The sequence below is a fragment of the Mustela putorius genome, unplaced genomic scaffold (genome assembly GCF_011764305.1).
Source record: "Mustela putorius furo isolate JIRA1106 unplaced genomic scaffold, ASM1176430v1.1 tig00000874_pilon_pilon_pilon, whole genome shotgun sequence".
Classification (NCBI taxonomy): Eukaryota; Metazoa; Chordata; class Mammalia; order Carnivora; family Mustelidae; genus Mustela; species Mustela putorius.
Genome location: NW_025421505.1, coordinates 7,037,060 through 7,056,379, shown reverse-complemented (window position 1 = coordinate 7,056,379; position 19,320 = coordinate 7,037,060). Strand labels below are relative to the sequence as shown.

At 45.8% G+C, this 19,320-nt stretch overlaps 1 protein-coding gene across 8 annotated transcripts in view; it reads right to left on the bottom strand.

Annotated features, from left to right (window-relative positions):
* RASSF2 (Ras association domain family member 2) overlaps window positions 1–19,320 on the bottom strand; it is a 41,283-nt gene that overhangs the window by 8,624 nt on the left and 13,339 nt on the right. For 7 of the 8 annotated variants that reach the window (XM_013046053.2, XM_013046054.2, XM_004772827.3 and 4 more), the window contains 5 exons: window positions 8,076–8,166; window positions 5,896–5,971; window positions 3,774–3,925; window positions 1,420–1,514; window positions 277–437 (listed from right to left, as the gene is read on the bottom strand). In XM_013046053.2, coding sequence (XP_012901507.1) covers window positions 277–437; window positions 1,420–1,514; window positions 3,774–3,925; window positions 5,896–5,971; window positions 8,076–8,134 — 543 coding nt within the window. In that variant the 5' untranslated portion in view covers window positions 8,135–8,166. The remainder of the gene's footprint in view (window positions 1–276; window positions 438–1,419; window positions 1,515–3,773; window positions 3,926–5,895; window positions 5,972–8,075; window positions 8,167–19,320) is intronic. The other variant, XM_013046058.2, reaches the window with a different exon arrangement.

The following is a 19,320-nucleotide window of genomic DNA, read 5'->3' as shown; positions in this document are numbered from 1 at the left end:
CCACCCAGCAGCGAGAGGCCCACGGTATAGGAAGGGGGTACATGTGGATTTTCCAGGGAAAATCTGATGTTTGTGGGGTCATCTCATTCACCACCCTATGAGGGGGCTCTGATCTGGGGTCCCTCATCCCTCCCAAAGCCTGCAGCCCACCCATGACCCAAGACAGAATAGCAAACACTTGGCTTCCCACTCGTCTGTAACCTTGAGGTGGCCGCTGCCCAAGAAGAGGCCTTATTCCCTTGGCCCCCAGCCCCTCCCCTCCCCCATCCTCTCTACCTTGTGGTTGTAGAAATGGCCATTGATGGAGAAGCGGTGGCGTCTGATTCGTCTCTGGTCACCGGGTGTCCTCACGTTGCCACGGCGACGCACCCCAACATCACTGCGTGTGCGCATCAGCTGGGGGGTGTCTTCCTGCAGGGGCTTGAGGCCCCTGGAGTCTAAGAGGGAAGGGAGAGATGAGCTCCGTCTACCCAGCCTAGGGTTGTGGCAGTTTGCACACAGTCCCCTCTTTGTGGCCAATGCTACCGTCGGTACTAGCCATGGCCTCCCACTGAAATACGTTTCATCAAAACAGTATTTCTTGCCGGGGCAAAAACCTATGGTATAATTTACGGAGAAGCTCTATAGTGACAAGATTCAGAGGAGAGATTCAGGAGCCAGATTCCCAGGGCCAAATCCCAGCCTCACCATTGCCATGTTTCACTAACCTCTCCACGCTTCAGTTCCTTCATCTATAAAATGGGCATACTAATAGCACCCCCATCACGGGGTTGTCGTGAGGGTTTCCTGAATTAATTCACGCAAAGCACTGAAAATAGTGTTTGGCACAGGAGAAGCATGACCTAAGGACCTGACAGTATTTATCAAAATTACAAATGCTCATAACCTCAGACCTAGACACTCCATTTGAACGAATCCTACAGATATGACAAATGTGTGAAATGACACGTGTCCAGGGCCACTAACTGCCGTTTGTCACAGCAACAGACTGGAATGACTTCAACGTCCATCACCGAGGAGCGATTCAGCTCTCGTTTTCTCTACACAGTGGAACACAGCTGGATAAGAAGGCCAAAGTTCTTGATGGATTTGTGTGGAACACTCCTCAAAACAAACCAACAGAAACAGGGATGTGCAGAAACAGAAGAGGGGAAGAAAAGAAATGACCTCCAACTATAAAGGCATGTTGCTGTGTATTTGCTTTTCCCTGTCTAGAATACCTCAGAAAGAATGCCTTCGAGGATTTTCTGGGGAGGGAACCACTTATGGTGGGGAGAAGAAATAGGGGCACCTCTGACTGCCTCCTTTGAACACACATTGAATCTCAAACCACATGATTTTTATTAATTCCATTTACAGCATCTAGATCACACCAGTCCTCCCAAAGGTGAGCCCAAAGCGGGACCCCTCCCGCCGCACCTGTACCTGTGGGGCTCAGTGTCTGCTCGCCCTCAGGTGGGGCATCCGCTTCTGAGATCTGAATGTTGGGCATGGTGAGGGGCTTGAGGATGGTGCTGGGGAGAAAGAACACAAAACGGAGAGCGGTTCAGCTCCTGCAGGGGGACCCTCTCTCTCCTGCAAGAGCACTTGGCCTGGGCCGGGCTGGGAACTAGCACAGCCCCGTGCGGGCGGCCCGTGAAGCTGGCCCTGCTCCAGGGATAAGCACTGGGAGGGGAGGGGGTGTTCCAGAGAAGATGCTCTTTCCCAGCATCCATCCCAACACAAGCCCCAAGTTCATCAAGCCCGGGATGGAGAACACCAAAGAAGAAAATCCAGGTGTTGTCTGCACTGTTTCTGAGCACGTACAGCTTCTACAGCATATTTGGAAAACCCTGTAACAATGAACATTTGCTTCTCCAGACAAGATTCCAGTTCAGAGCCTTTTCTGTTGGAGTAACTCAGAAATTGCTTCTGGCATCTTCAAGGAGGAGAAGCAATACATTGGCTGCCCACGAGGGTCAGAGCAGCGTTGGAAAGGCCACTGATGATAGTGTCCTTGGGGTTGCTGGATGGGTTGCTCAGCCAAGCTGGACCCCACACAGCCAGCCTGAGCAGAGGCCCGGATAACTGGCAAATGACCCCCTTATAAGCCAAAAAGAATAATGACTGCAGCTCAGAGATGCATACCCCAAATCAACAGGAGATTTGAGCAGAGAGGAGAACCGTATTTAACCCTTTAGGACCATCCCATTGTGAGAAGAGCATGGGCTCCCTGGGATCCAGTCGAGATGGGACTCAGGATCCGGAGATGACAGTTTTAAGGGAAGACCATAAAAACTGAAAATCTGGAAGGACTCCCCACTGTGGTCTAACTCTGGACTTCTGACTGCAGACTGGAGCTAGGGAGGGCTGCTCCCACCGCCCACTCCCTCGCCGCAGCAGAAACTGGTCTCAGCCCCCTTCTTAGCCCAGTGGCCCAGGTAGTTGCTTGATTCTAGCCAGCATCAGGGATGACATTCATTACCGTTCCTGACAACCCGGTCAAAAGCCCTGGTGGGTTTCAAGAACTAGCGAAGTCCAGCTTGGCGTTGCAGGGAAGGGAGGAGAAATGAGTGTGCGGAGTGAAGGACCGGCCAGCAGGTTCAGCCAAAAATCACACAGTCAACGGCGTTCTCAAAATCCCCTCGTGGAGGGGACGCAATGGAACACAGCCTGGGCGTCGTCCGGATGCGGCCATGGAAAAGGGTTTGGCCCGCAGGAAATCCAAGAAGGCAAAAGGGCTGAAATCAAATTAGAGCGTGAAACTAACCAAGGAGATGAAGCCCAAGAACCTTGACCAGACATCCCAGCAGCCGATGGGACGGGCGACGTCCCTCCTAAAATTCCCTGGGAAAGAAAGCACATCAGCTCCAGGGCTTGGCCACCATGCAGGCGTCTCTCAACTTTAGAGAATGATGGATTTGGCTGCGGAGTTGAGCAGAATTCCAGTGTGTCCAACAGAGACGGCTTAGGTCCGGTTGAAAACAGAAAACACGTCACCGTGGTTTGGCTGGGAGGTCAGCACACATCCCCCACACTCTGGCCTCAGGGCAGCACCAGCCAGTTTGGGGAGGGAACACGGCCGGTCACTGATACCCAAAACCGAAGTCCTGAAGGAAGTCCCAGCGGAGAGGGCAGGCCTCAAAACATGGCACTTGGCTACTCAGCTGGCAGCAGAGGGAGCGGGCAACCAGTCTTGGGCTTTGCAGACCTTGCAGTGGGAATCCAGAGGAGGGAGCCTCCCAGACTACTGACTGTCACACTGAAGCCCAGCTCCAGGTGTGGCCTGAAGGACGCAGTCCCCTGGCTGGCCTCGCAGGAGCGGTTTGGACAAGCTGTGATGTTCCTTTTCTTCTTCCAGGTTCCTCCACCCCAAGTCATGGAAAGCTTTGGAGACAAGGTTCAAGCCCTTGCTGTCTCCAGAGCAGGGCCACTCTATAAGGAGTGGTCCCCATGGGGAGATGCCGAGGCCGGCTGTCCCTTAGAAATCTGCAGGCAAGGCCCAGCTCACCACAAGCTACACCCCCTCAGAGACTCAGAAATTCTCTGCGAGGGAGGACACACTGCAAGCAGGCCTTAGCATGTCCCCCCTCTGATGTGGTGACAGGCACAGTGGCCTGATCACACCAACACCTGCTCCTTCCTCTTCCTCCTAAGCCCAGAACAGGTGCGTAGTGCAGGGGGGAGAATGGGGGCCAGGGTCAAGGCTTGCTGGAAGAAGGTGGCATTTCTCTGCTCAAGGACATTTAAGAACAGAACCCCAGTCACCCCTGGGCCCTGCTCTCTTCACTCACCCCTGCGCCCCCAAGTTACAGCCAGAGTGCCAGGAGGAAGAGGATGGCGGGGGGCGAATGCGCTCATTGTCATCCTGCATCTGTAGACGGATGGGCCGTCGCAGCCCCCAGGAGATGTTCAGCAGCCCCTCCACGATGAACTCGTCTTCCTCCTGCCCACAAAGCAATTGGCACCATGAGCCAGCCCTGAAAACCCCGCAGAAGCCAGCAGCACATCGAGGGACAATGGACAGCGCCCCTGACACGTCCTGGCTGGGCGCACCCAAGTTACACCCGCAGGCCAGCTCTGAGACACACCCCACCGCAAACGACCCCTGACGCCCCGAAGACGACCTCAAGGTCAACACAAAAGTTGCCTCAAAATCAAGCACATGTGTGTCAATGATAAAAATGGTGGGGTTTTTTTGTTTTGTTTTTATACTTTAAAGAAAGAAGAAGACATCGCTTAGCGTGAGATGAGCCCTGCTAACAGAAGTCAGAGCCAGATTCTCAAATTAGCTACTTTCCCCTCCCCCACCATGGGAAGCTATGTCTTCAGCTAGAACATATGCTTACCAATCTGACCCGCTGGATGAAGGAGATTTGCAGTAACATTTCCCCAAGTTTGTTCTATCAAATACTAGCTTCTCTCGCAGATCAACCATTCCCTTAAATAGGGTGTCAGGTGATCACGAGCTGAGACAGGATATGTTCATCAGATTTCCTACCAGCATAACATCCCAGAGACTTTAATTAGCTAATGTGCTACAACATTATGGCTCTCCAAGAGGTGAATAAATCCTCTAAGAATTCCAAATTTATACTCAAGGGTGGTTGACTGCTAACAGGTTAAACATCAGACCCTTCTAAGGGCATTGGTGTGTTTTGTCTCAAAGAACTGAATCTCATTTATTATAATGAGTCTCTATTTAATCATAGAGCATTCTGAGAATTTATTCTATAAGACACACTGCTTAAAAGCTATCCAAGGACCAAAATCTTACAAATGGTGGAGCCACTCACTACGAGAAGCTTTAAGGGCAGTGCCTAAAAGGGTCAGGCCTTTTAGAGGGTCTCAAAAAAACCTACAGCTGTCAGACCTGGGCCACAGCTACATCTTCAGGATGAACCATATGGATGAGGAGGACACCTGTCCACCGAACAACAGACCCAGATCCCAGGATCATCCACAGAGAGGAGGGAAGAGCCAAAGACGGCAGGAGATGAAAACAACTTTCAGGCTGGGAGGGGTCTTGCGGGGAAAGGCTTTATGTAAGAGCAGGCCATATAGAGGGCCTTTCTTGCTGGTAAAGCCTGAGGCTGGCATGCCTACTGTTACATAGTATGATTTTAGGACAGGATTTAACCCACACTAGGGCTTTGCCTACATGGACTGGTTTGAGGGACACAGAAAAGGCCACTGCATCTCACATACTCTCCCCAACGAGCCTGCCTTTGTAGCTGAAATTCTACCAGCTGATATCTGTTTCTGTGGATTGGATCGCCATGGCTTGAGGAGCTGAAATGTGTTTAGAAGGTATTACACACATCTTATCAGTCTAGAACACTTGAGTATAAATTACTCCACCTGGCTCCTCCATAACTCACCATCTACCCGATAACAGGCTTCAACGGAAATGGATATGAGATGAGTAAGCTTAGATTCAGGCTGGGGGCTGGGAGAAGCCGGACGGAGAGCAAAGGGCATCCCAGGAAGGCACCCGAGGAAGACCACTGCAGTCATACAGAAGGGCCAAGTGTTTCCATGCCGAGCTGACTGATGTGGGCCCAGGTATGTAAACACAGAGGACTGGGTAAGATTCCTGAATTGCCCAAGAAGAAAGAGCTTGCTTGAGAGCCATGGGAAAGGATCATTTCATGAACGTCCCCTTTGAAAGACCCCCCTCTGAAGCAGAGGCTAGCCCAGGCTCACATCCCCAGGAATATCTCTGAAACAGAAAAGCTCATCCTCATTAGTACAAAACAAGCCTGGGGTCTCCTTCCAAAGAACTCCAGGGGCTCCCGCTAACATCCTCAATGAGAGGCCACCCGTGGGTGGGGGTAGGAGAGGCAGGGACCCCGAGACCCTGGAGACATGGAGACAGACTGGGCTGGCCCACAGGCTCCCCCGCGGTCTCCTTACCTCACGGTGTCGGAGCTGCAAATTCTGGCCTTCATAGTACAAATTATAGGTCTTCAGATGAAGGAGAAGTTCGTTCCTTAGAGCAAGATACAAAAGGTGTGACATTCTCAGCTGAAGCCACTTGTAATGCACCTGTTCCCTCTTTTCTCACCTTGAAACTGGCCTCCAGCTGCCCCAGTCTGGGTGTCTGTCCACACATGCATACACACACACACACAGCCACCGCTCCCATCTCCATTTTCCCCAGGATCAAGGTCAAGAACAGGTCAAGAACAGAGTGCAAGGAGCAACTCCAGCAAACCCAGGCTCGCAGCTCTGACAACACTCCCCAAACCAAACTCCACACACAGTCCTTGGTGAGGCGAGATTCAGAGAGGCAAACACACGACTAAGTCCATGTATAAGCCTGCTGGGGCCCCACTGTTTTTTCTCCCTCACCCCTGCTGTGAGGACAGGGCAAGCAATACAGGCTTGTGGGAGACTCGGGAACTTCTAGGCTTTGCAGCAAGTTAAAAGGGACGATCTGGACCCACTGACTAATGCTTCAGAGACATGACCTTACAGCGGGTTTAAAAACTCACAAATTCCCGTCAACAGCTCAGAGAATGAATAAAGGAAGCTGAAGTCACACGGTGGAATGTTACATAGTAACAAGAATATGAATGAGCCTCACCCCCATGGATGGATCTCACAGACCTTACATTGAGGAAAAGATGCCTGACTCCAAAGGCCACGTATTGAATGATCCCGTGTATACAGAGTTCAAAATGGGTGTTAGAATTCCGGAGAGCAGTTCACCTTGGGGAGCAGTGACCACAAGGGGGCAGGAGGGGATTCTGGGCCCTGGCAGTATTCTGTTCCACAAGTTTTTATCTTTTCATTCTATTCTAAGTGCTTTTAAGTTTATTTAAAAAAAAAAAAAAAAAATTGGGGTCGGTGCTTGGCTGTCTCCGTGGGAGGGGTGTGTGACTCTTGATTTCAGGGTCGTGAGTTCAAGCCCCATGTTGGGTATAGAGATTATTTAAATAAATAAACTTTAAAAAAAAAATGTTTTTTTAACTTGCAAATCTTCCTCTGAAACCCCCCATATTAGCCTGCTTTGCTGTTAAATCTTGGTTTTCAGGTGGCCCCCTGGAAACACAGCTCTACTGAATGAGAGAGAACAAGGACTTCCCACCTTTGTGATTTGGATGAGCCCTCATCCAACCTGAGAACAATCTACTCCGGTTTTCTCTGAAGGTGCATGCTAGCGCCTGCAGGCTGGGAAGGCAGGGTCTTGAAGACATCGTCCTGTGCTCTTGCTTGCTCTCAGGCAAAAGTTTGGACTCTCTGAATGCCACCATTCAGTGGAGCGATTTGGGGCCACACCAGAGGTCAGAGCTGGCTTGAAATTCCAAGAAGCTCCTGACAAGTTAAACCTAGAAAAATTGGAGTCATTCTATGCAAGCCTAAATGAATTAGTTGAAAAATGTGACTCCAAATAACCTAATGCAAAAGCTGTTTGGGACTTTTGAGCAAAGAGATCTAATATAACTGGCCAGTCCAGTCAAGGGCCCTGAAGAAATCCCTCAGTGAAGCAATAAGAACAAGCCACAGTTCACACAACTGCATGTCTGTATGTGGCCAAATATGTGTAAAGGAATTGAAACAATTTGGCCTCGGATAAGTTAAACATTTATTTCAGATAGAGAGCATTCAGTATGAGTGAATCCCTGTGCTGGATAGAAAAATCTATTCTCGAAATTATCATTTGAAAAAGTCCATTTTGGCTCCCATTAGCAAAAAAATCTAAGCTCAAGAGATTTAAGTGCATATAAAGCCATAAGGCTGTCTCTTTCTGTTCAGAGCTCACCTGAGTCCATTCCGGACAGACCCCCAGCTGCACAGGGATATGACCCAGCGGGGACTGCCTCAGGGGACACCACAGACAGCACAAAGGGCAACCACCATTAATTCGTCCTTCCAGGACACTATCTGTGTCTTGAAGGTCCCCTTTGCTTTGCTGTCCATGGCCAGCCCCAGGGCTATGTTTTATTCTAGAGCACCAACCTTGCTGTGCTCCCTACTTCCCACACACGGGAGCCCCTGCCATCCATGGGCAGAAGAGGCTCTTCTGCCAGGGGCTTCCATCCACATGGAACTGGCCACTGGGGGCATAACACTAAAGCCAAAAATCTTACTTGGAGATGTATTTATCTTGTCCACACGGGACGAGGGAGGTTTGGTGACTGTAGTCCATTCTTCTGTTCTCTTTTCATCAGAAGGGGAGACCTATGTTTGAAAAAAGACAGAGGTCAAAGTCAAGTTGGGTCCTTAGGGATGCAGAACTTGGGCCAGGGGAGGGGGCACATGGCTCTCTGTTCCCGCCCCAGATCCACAGCTTAGGCAACCCAATGCTGACCCAGGGCTAGTGAGATACCACACTGCTGGCTGCTGCCTCTGCTTGGCACAGCCTCTGGGGGGGTGGGGGGGAAACACCCAAAGGGGAGACTGACAACCCTTGGAGGGCTCCAGTCACTAAGAATGTTTGATGCCCAAGGTGGTCCCAAGGGTGACCAACAAGTCTTCCCTGAAGAGAACTTCACCACACAGAATAGAGATATGTCTGTCAGGGAAGACTCAGACTCCACTAAGGTACACTAGAGACTGGCCAGCCACCTGAAAATGCCCAGACAGAGCTGGGTGCAATGAATCTAGCATAGACACCTACAATTGCCATTAAAATAGGATAAGGTTTAAGGCAGTTAATTACCTGGGAAAATGACAACATGTTATGGAAACAAAGGTTACAAAACCATGAGTTCAATTTTGTTTAAAATATATGTAAGCCTAAAATGTGTGTGTGTATATACATATATATATGTATATACACATTAATACAAATGGGTATAAATATTCAGATATTCAGATATATATGTCAGGGTTTCTCAGCCTCAGTACTGTCGACATTTGGGCTAAAACATTCTTTGTTGTGCAGACTGTCCTCTGCATCGGAGGGCACTGTTAGCAGCATCCCGGGCCTCTACCCACTGGATGCCGGCAGCACCATCCAGTCATGACGATCAAAAATTACCAAGTGTCCCCTGGGGGCTAAACGTCCCCCAGTTAAGAATCCCCGGCATGTGTCTATCTGTATATAAAGGAATGAAGGATTGACTCTCTCTGGGGAATGGCATTACCCCAAAGTTTTTTCCAACATTTTATTATGAGAATTTTCAAACATAAAGATGAAGAAGACAATGAACGGCCATGAATATATGCTTATTCTACCCTTAACATTTGCTGCGGTGCCTGGGTGGCTCAGTCAGTTAAGTGTCTGCCTTTGCCTCAGATCATGATCCCAGGCTCCCAGGATCGAGTGAGCCCCACATTGGGCTCCCTGCTTCTCCAGCTCCCTCTGCCCCTCCCCCACACTTGTGTTCACTCTCCCATGTTCTCTCTCTCTCTCAAATAAATAATCTTTAGGGTGCCTGGGTGGCTCAGTGAGTTAAAGCCTCTGCCTTTGGTCATGATCCCAGGGTTCTGGGATTGAGCCCCACATCAGGCTCTCTGCTCGGCAGGGAGCCTGCTTCCTCCTCTCTCTCTGCCTGCCTCTCTGCCAACTTGTGATCTCTCTCTGTCAAATAAATAAATAAAATACTTTAAATAAATAAATCATAGTCTTTAAGAAAAATTACTATCCTTATCACACAGCGGGCCAGCTATACATTCCTTTATCTATTCAATAATCCATCTTATTTTTTATGCATTTCAAAGTAAATTACAGACAAAACAAATTTCATAACTTAAGATTGAGATCATACCAGTATCTTCTCCAACCATGGTGGTAGAAACTAGAAATCAATAGGAGGAGGAAAACTGGAAAATTCATGAATATGTGGAAATTGAACAACACACTCCTGAACAACCAATCGGTCAAAGAGGAAATCAAAATGGAGGTCAAAAATATCTGGAAACAAACAAAAATGGAAATAGAGCATACCAAAAGTAATGGGATACAACAAAAGCGGTTCTAAGAGGGAACTTTATAGCAATAAACACCTACATTAAAAAAAGAGGAAGATCCCAAATAAACAACCTCGAGGAACTAGAAAAAGAATAAACTAAGCCCCAAATTAGAAGAAGGAAGGAAATAACAAAGATCAGAGCAGAAATAAACGAGAGATCAGAAAAAACAATAGAAAAGATAAATGAAACTAAGCTGGTTTTTAGAAAAGATAAACAAAATTGACAAACCTTTTGCTGGACTAAGAGAAAAAACTCAAATAAACAAAATTAGACATGAAAAGGAGACATTACAACTGACATGAGAGAAATGCAAATCATCTTAAGAGACTACTATGAACAATTATATGCTAATAAATTGGATAACCTAGAAGAAATGGATACATTCCTAGAAACATATAACATACCAAGACTGAATCACGAAGAAAAAGAAAATCTGAATAAAACAATAATGAGTAAGATTGAATTAGTAATCAAAAACTTCCCAGGTTGTGAAAAGAAAAGCAAAGCCTATTCTACCAAATATTTAAAGAAGAATCAATACCCAATCCTTCTCAAACTCTCCCAGAGAACCGAAGAGGAGGAAATACTCCTAAACTCATTTTATGAGGCCAGTGTTACCCTGATACCCACAGCCAGGTAAACATACGACCAGAAAAAGAAAATTACAGGCTGATATACCTAAAGAATGAGTGTAAATGTAAAGATTCTCAACAACTAGCAAAGCAAATTCAACAATACATGAAAAAGATCATACAACATGATCAAGTTGGATTTACCCCTGGGATACAAGGATAGCTCCACACATGGAAATCATACACGATTACCTCAACAGATGCAAAAAAAAAAAAAGCACTTGATAAAATTCAACATCCTTTCAGGATAAAAACTCCAACCAATTAAGTATAGAAGGAATATGCCTCAGCATAATAGAAGACAGACATGACAAGCCCACAGCTACCATCGTACTCAACAGTGAAAACATGAAAGCTTTTCTTCTGCAACCAGAAGTAAGACAAGGGTGTCTACTTAGACCACTCCTATTCAACACAGTACTGAATATCCTTGCCAGAGTCTTCAAGCAATAAAAATAAATAAAAGGCATTCAAGTCAAAAAGGAAGAAGTAAAATTGTCTCTGTTTGCATAATATGATCTTATACATAGAATATCCGTGGCTCAGTCAGTTAAGCATCAACTCTTGATTTTGGCTCAGATCATGAACTCAGGGTTGTGAGATTGAGCCCTGAGTTGGGCTCCGCACTCAGTGGGGAATCTGCTTCTCTTCCTCTCCCTCTGTCTCTCCCCTGACTCATACACACTCACTCTCTCTCTAAAATAAATAAATCTTTTTTTTAAGAATCTTAAGGATTTTTCCAAAAAACTGTTAAACTTAATCAATGAATTCAGTAAAGTCACGGCATACAAAATCAGCATACAAAAATAGTTGTGTTTCTATACACTAACAGCAAACTATCTGAAAAAGAGATTTAAAAATCCCATTTACAATAGCATCAAAAAATATAATTCTTAGGAATAAATTAACCAAGTGTTTGATAGACCTTCACACTAAAAGTTGAATGATACTGATGAAAGAAATTGAAAAAAACAAAAACAAAAACAAAAACAAATAAATGGAAAGATATCCCATGTTCATGGATCAGAAGAATATTGTTAAAATGTCCATACTACCCAACGCCACCTCTTGATCAACAGAATCCTTATCAAAATTCCAATGGCATTTTTCACAGACACAGAAAAAATAATCCTGAAGTCTATAGGGAACCACAAAAAAACTCAAACAGCTAAAGCAATCCTCAGAAAGAACAAAGCTGGAGGCATCACGCTTCCTGAATTCAAACTGTACTACAAAGCTATAGCAATCAAAACAGCATGATGCTGACACATAAACCAATGGAACAGAATTAAGAGCCCAGCAAAAAACCCATGCACATGAAATTAATATTTGAGAAGGGAGCCAAGAATATTCAATGAGGGAAGAATAGTGTCTTCAATGAATGTTGGAAAAATTGGAAACTCACATGCAGAAGAATGGCATTAGACCCCTATCTTATACAATCACAAAAATTAACTTGAGGGGCACCTGGCTGGCTCAGCCAGTACTGCATGCAACTCTTGAGGTCATGAGTTCAAGCCCCATGTTAAGTGTGGAGGCTACTTTAAAAAAAATTAACTTGAAATGAGTTAGACTAAATGTAAGACCTGAAACTATAAAACTCTAAAGAAGAAAACAGAAATAAAGTTCCTAGGCACTGGTCTTGGCAACAACTTTTTGGATATGACACCCAAGTCATGAACAACAAAAGTAGAAATAAGTAAGTGGGACTATATAAAACTAAAAACCTTCTGTACAGCAAAGGAAACAAAGAGCAAGATGGAAAGGCCACCTACAGAATGGGAGAAAATATTTGCAAACTATAAATCTGGTAAAGGTTACTATCCAAAATATATAAGGAACACAGAGAACTCAATAGCAAAAGAAACCCAACAATTCAATTAATAAATGGGCAGGGAAACCAAATAGACATTTTCCCAAAGAAGACATACAAGTGAACAACAGCACATAAGAAGATGCTCAATAGCAGGTTGGTAGGGAAAAGCCAGTCAAAATCACATTATCACCTCATTTGTGTTAGAATGGCTAGGTATCAAAAAGACACCTAGGTGTCTCTACCTAGAATGGCTAGGTATCAAAAAGGCGCCTGGGTGGCTCAGTGGGTTAAGCCTCTGCCTTCAGCTCAGGTCATGATCCCGGGGTCCTGGGATCGAGTCCCACATCAGGCTCTCTGCTCAGCAGGGGGCCTGCTCCCCCCCCCGCCCCGTCTGCCTCTGCCTACTTGTGATCTCTCTCTCTCTCTCTGTCAAATAAATAAAATTTTTTTTTAAAAAAGACACAAGATAACAAGTGTCAAGAATGTGGAAGGATAGGGCACCTTGTGCACCACTGGTGGCAATGTAAAATGGTGCAGCCAATGTAAACAACAGTACAGCAGTTCCTCAAAGAGTTAAAAATAGAATTACCATATGATCCAGCAACTCCACATCCGGGTATATACCCAAAAGAACTGAAAGCAGGATATTGAAGAGATATTTATACATCCACATCTATAGCAGCATAAAACACAACAGCTGAAAGATGGAAGCCACTCAAGTGTTCATCAACATATGAATGGATTAGCAATTCATGTTAGACACATACCATGGAATATTCTGCAGCCTTAAAAAAGAAGGGGATTTTAACACATGCTATAACATGGAAGAACCTTGAGGACATTCAGCCAAGTGAAATAAGCCAGCAACCAAAGGACAAATACTGTGTCATGCCATTAATAGGAAGTCTCCAAAGTAGTCAACATCATAGAAACATAAGGCAGAAATTTGGTTGCCAAGGCTGGGGAGGAGCAGAATTAGTGTCTAAAGAATAGAGTTTTAGTTTTGCAACATTAAGCATTGCGTGGATGGATGGTGGTGTTGCTAGGGCAACAACAGGAATGTCCTTAATGCCACTGAACTATGCACTTAAAAATGATGAAGTTGATACATTTCATGTGTATTTCACCATGATATAAAAGAGAATGAAAGAGGGAGGCAGAAAAGCCAGTGTGATGGTGATACAATGTGAAAAGGACACAATCTGTTGTTGCTGGCTTTGAAGCTAGAGGAAGAGGGTCACAAATCCAAAGAACATGGTGTACTCTAGAAGCTGAAAAGGATGAGCAAATGAATTTTTCCCTAGGTCCTTTAGAACATAGCCTTGCTGATACCTTGATTTTAGCCCAGTGAGACCCTGTAGGTACTGACCTAAAAAACCCTAAGATCATAAATTTGTGTTGTTTTAAGCTGTTATATGTTGACACTTTGTTAAAGGAGTTGCAGGAGACAAATATAAGAGTTCCCCTAATAAAGGGGGCATTGGTGCAGGGAGGGGAGTTGAAGGCTGAGTTTCATTCTGAAAACTCAGTTCCCAACTGTGTACCCAAAAGTGGTATCCTAAGGACACAGTCATTCTAAGTTCTAAATTTTAATTTCTTGATTTTTCCTAAAAGGAAAAAAAAATCATAAAAAATGGAGTTCAGAGGTGCCTGGGTGGCTTCATGGGTTAAGCGTCTAACTGTTGATCTCAGCTCAGGTTTTGTTTTTGTTTCTGTTTTTAAGACTTATTTATTTATTTTATGGAGGGAGCAAGAGAGAGCTCACACAAGCAGGAAAGAATGGCAAAGAGAGAGGGAGAGAAATCTTCAAGCAGACTCCACGCTGATCAGGGAGCCTGACATGGGGCTCGATCCCAAAACCCTGAGATCATGACTGGAGCTGAAACCAAGAGTCAGACGCCTAACCGACTGTGCCACCCAGGCACCCCCTCAGCTCAGGTCTTGATCTCAGGGTCGTGAGTTCAAGCCCTGCACTGGGCTCCATACTACCTTAAAAAAAAAAAATCAGAATACATATGTACTGCAAAGAAGAAGAAGAAGAGGAAGAGAAGGAAGGAAGGAAGGAAGGAAGGAAGGAAGGAAGGAAAGAAAAGAATGAAAGAAAAAGGGGAAAGAAAATCAGACTGGTGAGAAAGTTTTGTGGTTTTTTAAGTGATAATTACCCATAACTAGTCAGTGCCCACTTTTTAAAAAAGTATCCTTTCTAAGAGAAAAACAGAGCAGGAGGCAAACCAAAAGAGACTCTTCAACTAGGAAACAAACTGAGGGTTGTTGGGGGTGGGGGATGGGGTAACTGGGTGATGGGCATTAAGGAGGGCACTTGCCGTAATGAGCACTGGGTATTATATGCAACTGATGAATCACTGAATTCTACCTCTGAAACAAGTAATACAGTATATGTTAATTAAATTGAATTTAAATTTTAAAAATGAAAAAAAAAGTCCCCTTTTTATGGTTTATTTATTTACTTATTTATTTATTTTTTATTTGACAGAGAGAGAGAGAGACCACAAGCAGGGGAAACAGCAGGCAGAAGCAGAGGGAGAAGAAGACTCCTTGCTGAGCAGGGAGCCCAACACAGGACTCGAACCCAGGACCCTGGGATCATGACCTGAGCAGAAGGCAGCGCTTAATACACTGAGCCACTCAGGCACCCCTATGCAGATTTAAATGTACACATTTCACAATCACTTCTCCTGTGCCTGACATGTATGTGTCTTTTGCCCTTACTGATGGTGATTCAACAGCAAAGAGAACAGGCACAGCCCCGTCCTCAAGGTGCAGTAAGAGATAGTAACAGGAGACTGTTCTAGCAAGGGAAGCAGGTGCTAGGGCAGCACACAGAAGGGCACCTAAACTGGACATGAGTGGGGTCCCAGGAGCTTTCTTTCTTTCTTCCATTTTTTTTTTTTAAGATTTTTAATTTATTTATTTGACAGAGATCACAAGTAGGCAGAGAGGCAGGCAGAGAGTGAGAGGGAAGCAGGCTCCCTGCCAAGCAGAGAGCCCAACGAGGGGCTCGATCCCAGGACCCCGGGATCATGCCCCGAGCCAAAGGCAGAGGCCCTAACCCACTGAGCCACCCAGGCGCCCCTCCCGGGAGCTTTCTGAAGGAAGCATTGTCTAGGCTGAGGCCTCCGGGATGAGAAGGAACTGGCAGAAGTTTAGGACAGAGTGGTCCAGATGGAAGCCGCACGCACCCCAAAGCTGTGCAAAATGGGGAGGAGGGTGCATCTGGGACCTTGACCATGTCAAGGAGTTCGAGGTGCCATGGGAGGTATGGTAGGCTGAATAATGGACCCAAAGTTACCCAGGTCCTAATCTAGGGAGCCTGTGAACGTTACCTTGTACAGTACAGGGAACCCCCCAGGTGTGATTAAATTAAGGTTCTTGGAATAGGGAGACCATCCTAAGTTACCTGGGTGGGCCCTGAACGTAATTACACGTGTCCCTATAAGAGAGGCAGAGGGAGCTTCTGGAACACCAACCCCAGCAGAGAGACAGAGAGACGGGAAGGTACTAAGCTGGATGAGGATGGAGAAAGGTCTGCGAGCTAAGGCACACAGCTCGCCCAGTCAGAACAGGCAAGCAAATGATTTCCCCGCCCCCTGCCCCCCAGAGCCCTCCTGACATCTGTGTTTGGGCCAGATGAAACCCATTTCCGACCTCTGGCCTCCAGAATGTGAGAGAGTAAGTTTGTTGTTTTCAACCACCCCGTCTAGGATGGTGTTTACAGCCGCCCTCAGGAGACCAGGGGAGGGTGTGATCAGACTTGAATGTTGGAACAGCTGCCCCACGCAGTCTACTTTAAGAAAGGATTGTGGCAGAGAACAGAGGCAGGGGGACCCCTGGAGGGGCCTGACCCGAGGAAGGGGGGGATGGGGGCAGATTCACCGCATCTATAGGATTTCAAGAGGCAGAGGGAGAAATAGCAGCAAAAAGATATGGAAAAGGGTCCAAGGCCAGAGTCACCATGAGGATAAAGGCAGAGTCCAGGATGATACAGGGCTGGGGGTGGTGTCACATTCGCACGTGGCAAGCTGAGGAACAGGGGCTGACTTTGAGACAGGCCCACGGAACCCTTTGGGGCAGACGACAACAAGCATAGCCAGGTCTGCGGCCTGGGAAGGCAACCGCATGGAGCTCCCAGAGAGGGAGGTCTGGAACGCACGGAGGGCTCTGATGTACCCAGTAGGTCAGCTATGGGCAGAGGAAAAGGAATCTCTCGAAAAGAAGGAGGGAGACCTGTTGTCCCGGAAGACAAGAGAATAAGATGCCTTGCAAAGGAGGCTGGTCAGCAGAACCAGAAGCTGGTGGTAGAAGCCCAAAGTAGAAAGCCCAGAGCAGCCTCGGGGCAGTCATGGGGGACCTCAACCAGAGCCCATTCTGCAGCCTGCCTGGTGTAGAAATCAGATTAGCGGTGCCTAGCTGTCCACAGAAATTCTCACCCTGAGTGTTCAAGTCTTCCTCCAACTAGGGAAATGTTGTTTGAGCCTTTCTTCGTTCTATTCTCTTCCTTCCATTCTTGGTTCGGCAACGTCTCTAGCCCTCTCTCGAGCACTGTCTGCCTGTCTGTCCATCCATCCACCCAACCATCCATCCCTGCCCCGATCTCCCCCAAAGTACCATCTCATTTCACTCATTGCCTTCCATCTCCTTCTTCTCCTTAGAATTCTGCAGCTAATCTTCTAACTCGTGGATTGGGTTTGGGGCAGGACTCTCTTTTGTTCACTGCCTCTATCTAAGCTATAATTTAGTAATTTTGTTCTGCATCTGAAAGCAGTCTGTCCTGTTCTCAAGACAATTCCCTTTGATAGCATGCCCTCTTAAATCTACAGACCACACACCAATTAGGGAATTTAAGTCTTCTCTATAGTTACTAAAACTACTTGGTACTTGAGAAAAAAATAGGCAGATCAATGAAACAATATAGCATATGGAAACAGACCCAAATATATTTGGGGATACAGAATGTGGGGAGCATCTCTAAATAGCCAGGGAAAGATAGAATAACTGTTAAAATGTTGTTGGAGAATTGACTGACCTTTGGAAAGGGGAGGTTGGGGAAGCTAAATCCCTACCTTACTCCTGCCACCAAAAGAAATCATAAATGAATAAAAAATTTAAACATTAAAACGTGAAATACTGAAAGGAAACATAAGACATATATCAACTTGAAGTGGGAAAAACTCTGCTGCGAAAGACCCCAAATCTAGAAGGTATAAATGAAAAAAAAAAAAGAAAAGAAAGAAAGAAATGGAACCAATCTGTAAAAATTTCTGACTTCTTTCAGAAAATAAAATTTTTACACTATCCAAAGTCAAAAGTCAATGACAAATTGAGAGAAAACATTTGCAATACAATAGACAAAGGGTTAATGTCATTAATTTATAAAATTGATAAATCCATAAGAAAAAGGTTCTCTACCTAATACAAAATTGGGCAAAGGACACAGTTAATTCATAGTTAATAAATAAGTACAAATAGTTAATTGATTTATGAAAAGATGTTCAAACTCCCTAATCACTAATTTTTTTACTTGCCAGATTAATATAAATCAAGTAGTCTGATGGCCCAAATGTGGGGATTCTCCAAGATTCCATCACTACCTGTTGGGTGATATTAGCTAGGCCATCGCTGTGTATCAGAACCCCCAGGATCATGTTGCTCTATCTTTTTCTCCAACCTGAACTTCTTCCCACCTTTTTTCTTACTTTTATAAATCTTGAATTTGGGGTGTTAGGAAAACACTTATTAGTCTACCACATTGTTGAATTAAAAATATAGGTCACTGATACCAGGACCCAACCCTTCTTTGTCTATCTCAAGGAAGCAATGTTCTGATATTCCTGATATTCCTTAAACAGAGTATTGTTCCTCACACAAGGAAGGGTCAGAGGAAGATGGCTGATGGGGCTAGAATGTGGATTCAATGGGACACTTCCTCCAAAGGCGCTTGCCGAAATCTGCAGCCTTGGGGAGAGGGACTGGTTCAGCTGGCTCGTTGCAACTCTTCGGCCTTGTCTGTTATTATCAAGAATTTATGGGGCTCTCCGGGACTCCAAAATGCCTTGTAAGAATCATTTGCCTGCAATGCTTCCACGATGTCTTGAAAATGGCAAAGGGGCAAGGGGCCATCACCATCTTTTTGAGGAAGAGAGAGCACAATGGGGAGGAAGGCGGGACTTCCCCTGTGGGTCAGCATCTCAGACACAGAACTGAAACAGCTCGCAGGTACCCACACAGAAAAGGAAGGGGAGAGTAGGGGATGCAAACACAAGGACGACTTGGACACAACACATAAATTTTATAGAAAAATAACTTTCAAAAAAACTATTCATAAAAAAATCATTAACGCGGAGTTGCTCTTTGGAAGTCTGAATCATATTAAAACCGACTGACCCCCTCTAGGAACATCGTTATTCACCCCTCAAGAATTCTAAATCGGTACAACTTCCCTGTAGAAAGACTTTAAGAGGTAAAATGTATATTGAAGCACATCTGCTTAAAGGTCTGGAGGTGCATGTATCATTGGGTCTGCCACGTTGGGACAGGAGCCTCTCAGGGCTCAGTCACACTGGAGACCCATTGGGGCCACCAAGTAATCAGTCCTTCCTTCTGACCCAGACTTCACACCCTGGCAGAATCTTCTAGGTTCTCTTCAGCTCCATCAAATGCCTGGGCAGTACCATGAATCTTTGCTAGTGGTAGATAGGAAGACCCATCCATTACGTCCTGCTTGTACAACCTTCCCTAAGATCCAAGAGAATGTTTTGACAACTGGAATTTTCCTCAGCCATTGGAGGTGATGACATCCCAGCCACAGAGAACTTCCTAGGCCTGCTCTTCAAGCTCCATGCGTGTGTCCATGCTCCTCTACAGACCCAAGCAAACTCACGTGGTCCCAAGACCCTGATCCAAAACTTAGCTCCCCCTTCAAAGTATCTTCCCTGCCCCCGGGCAGTGTTC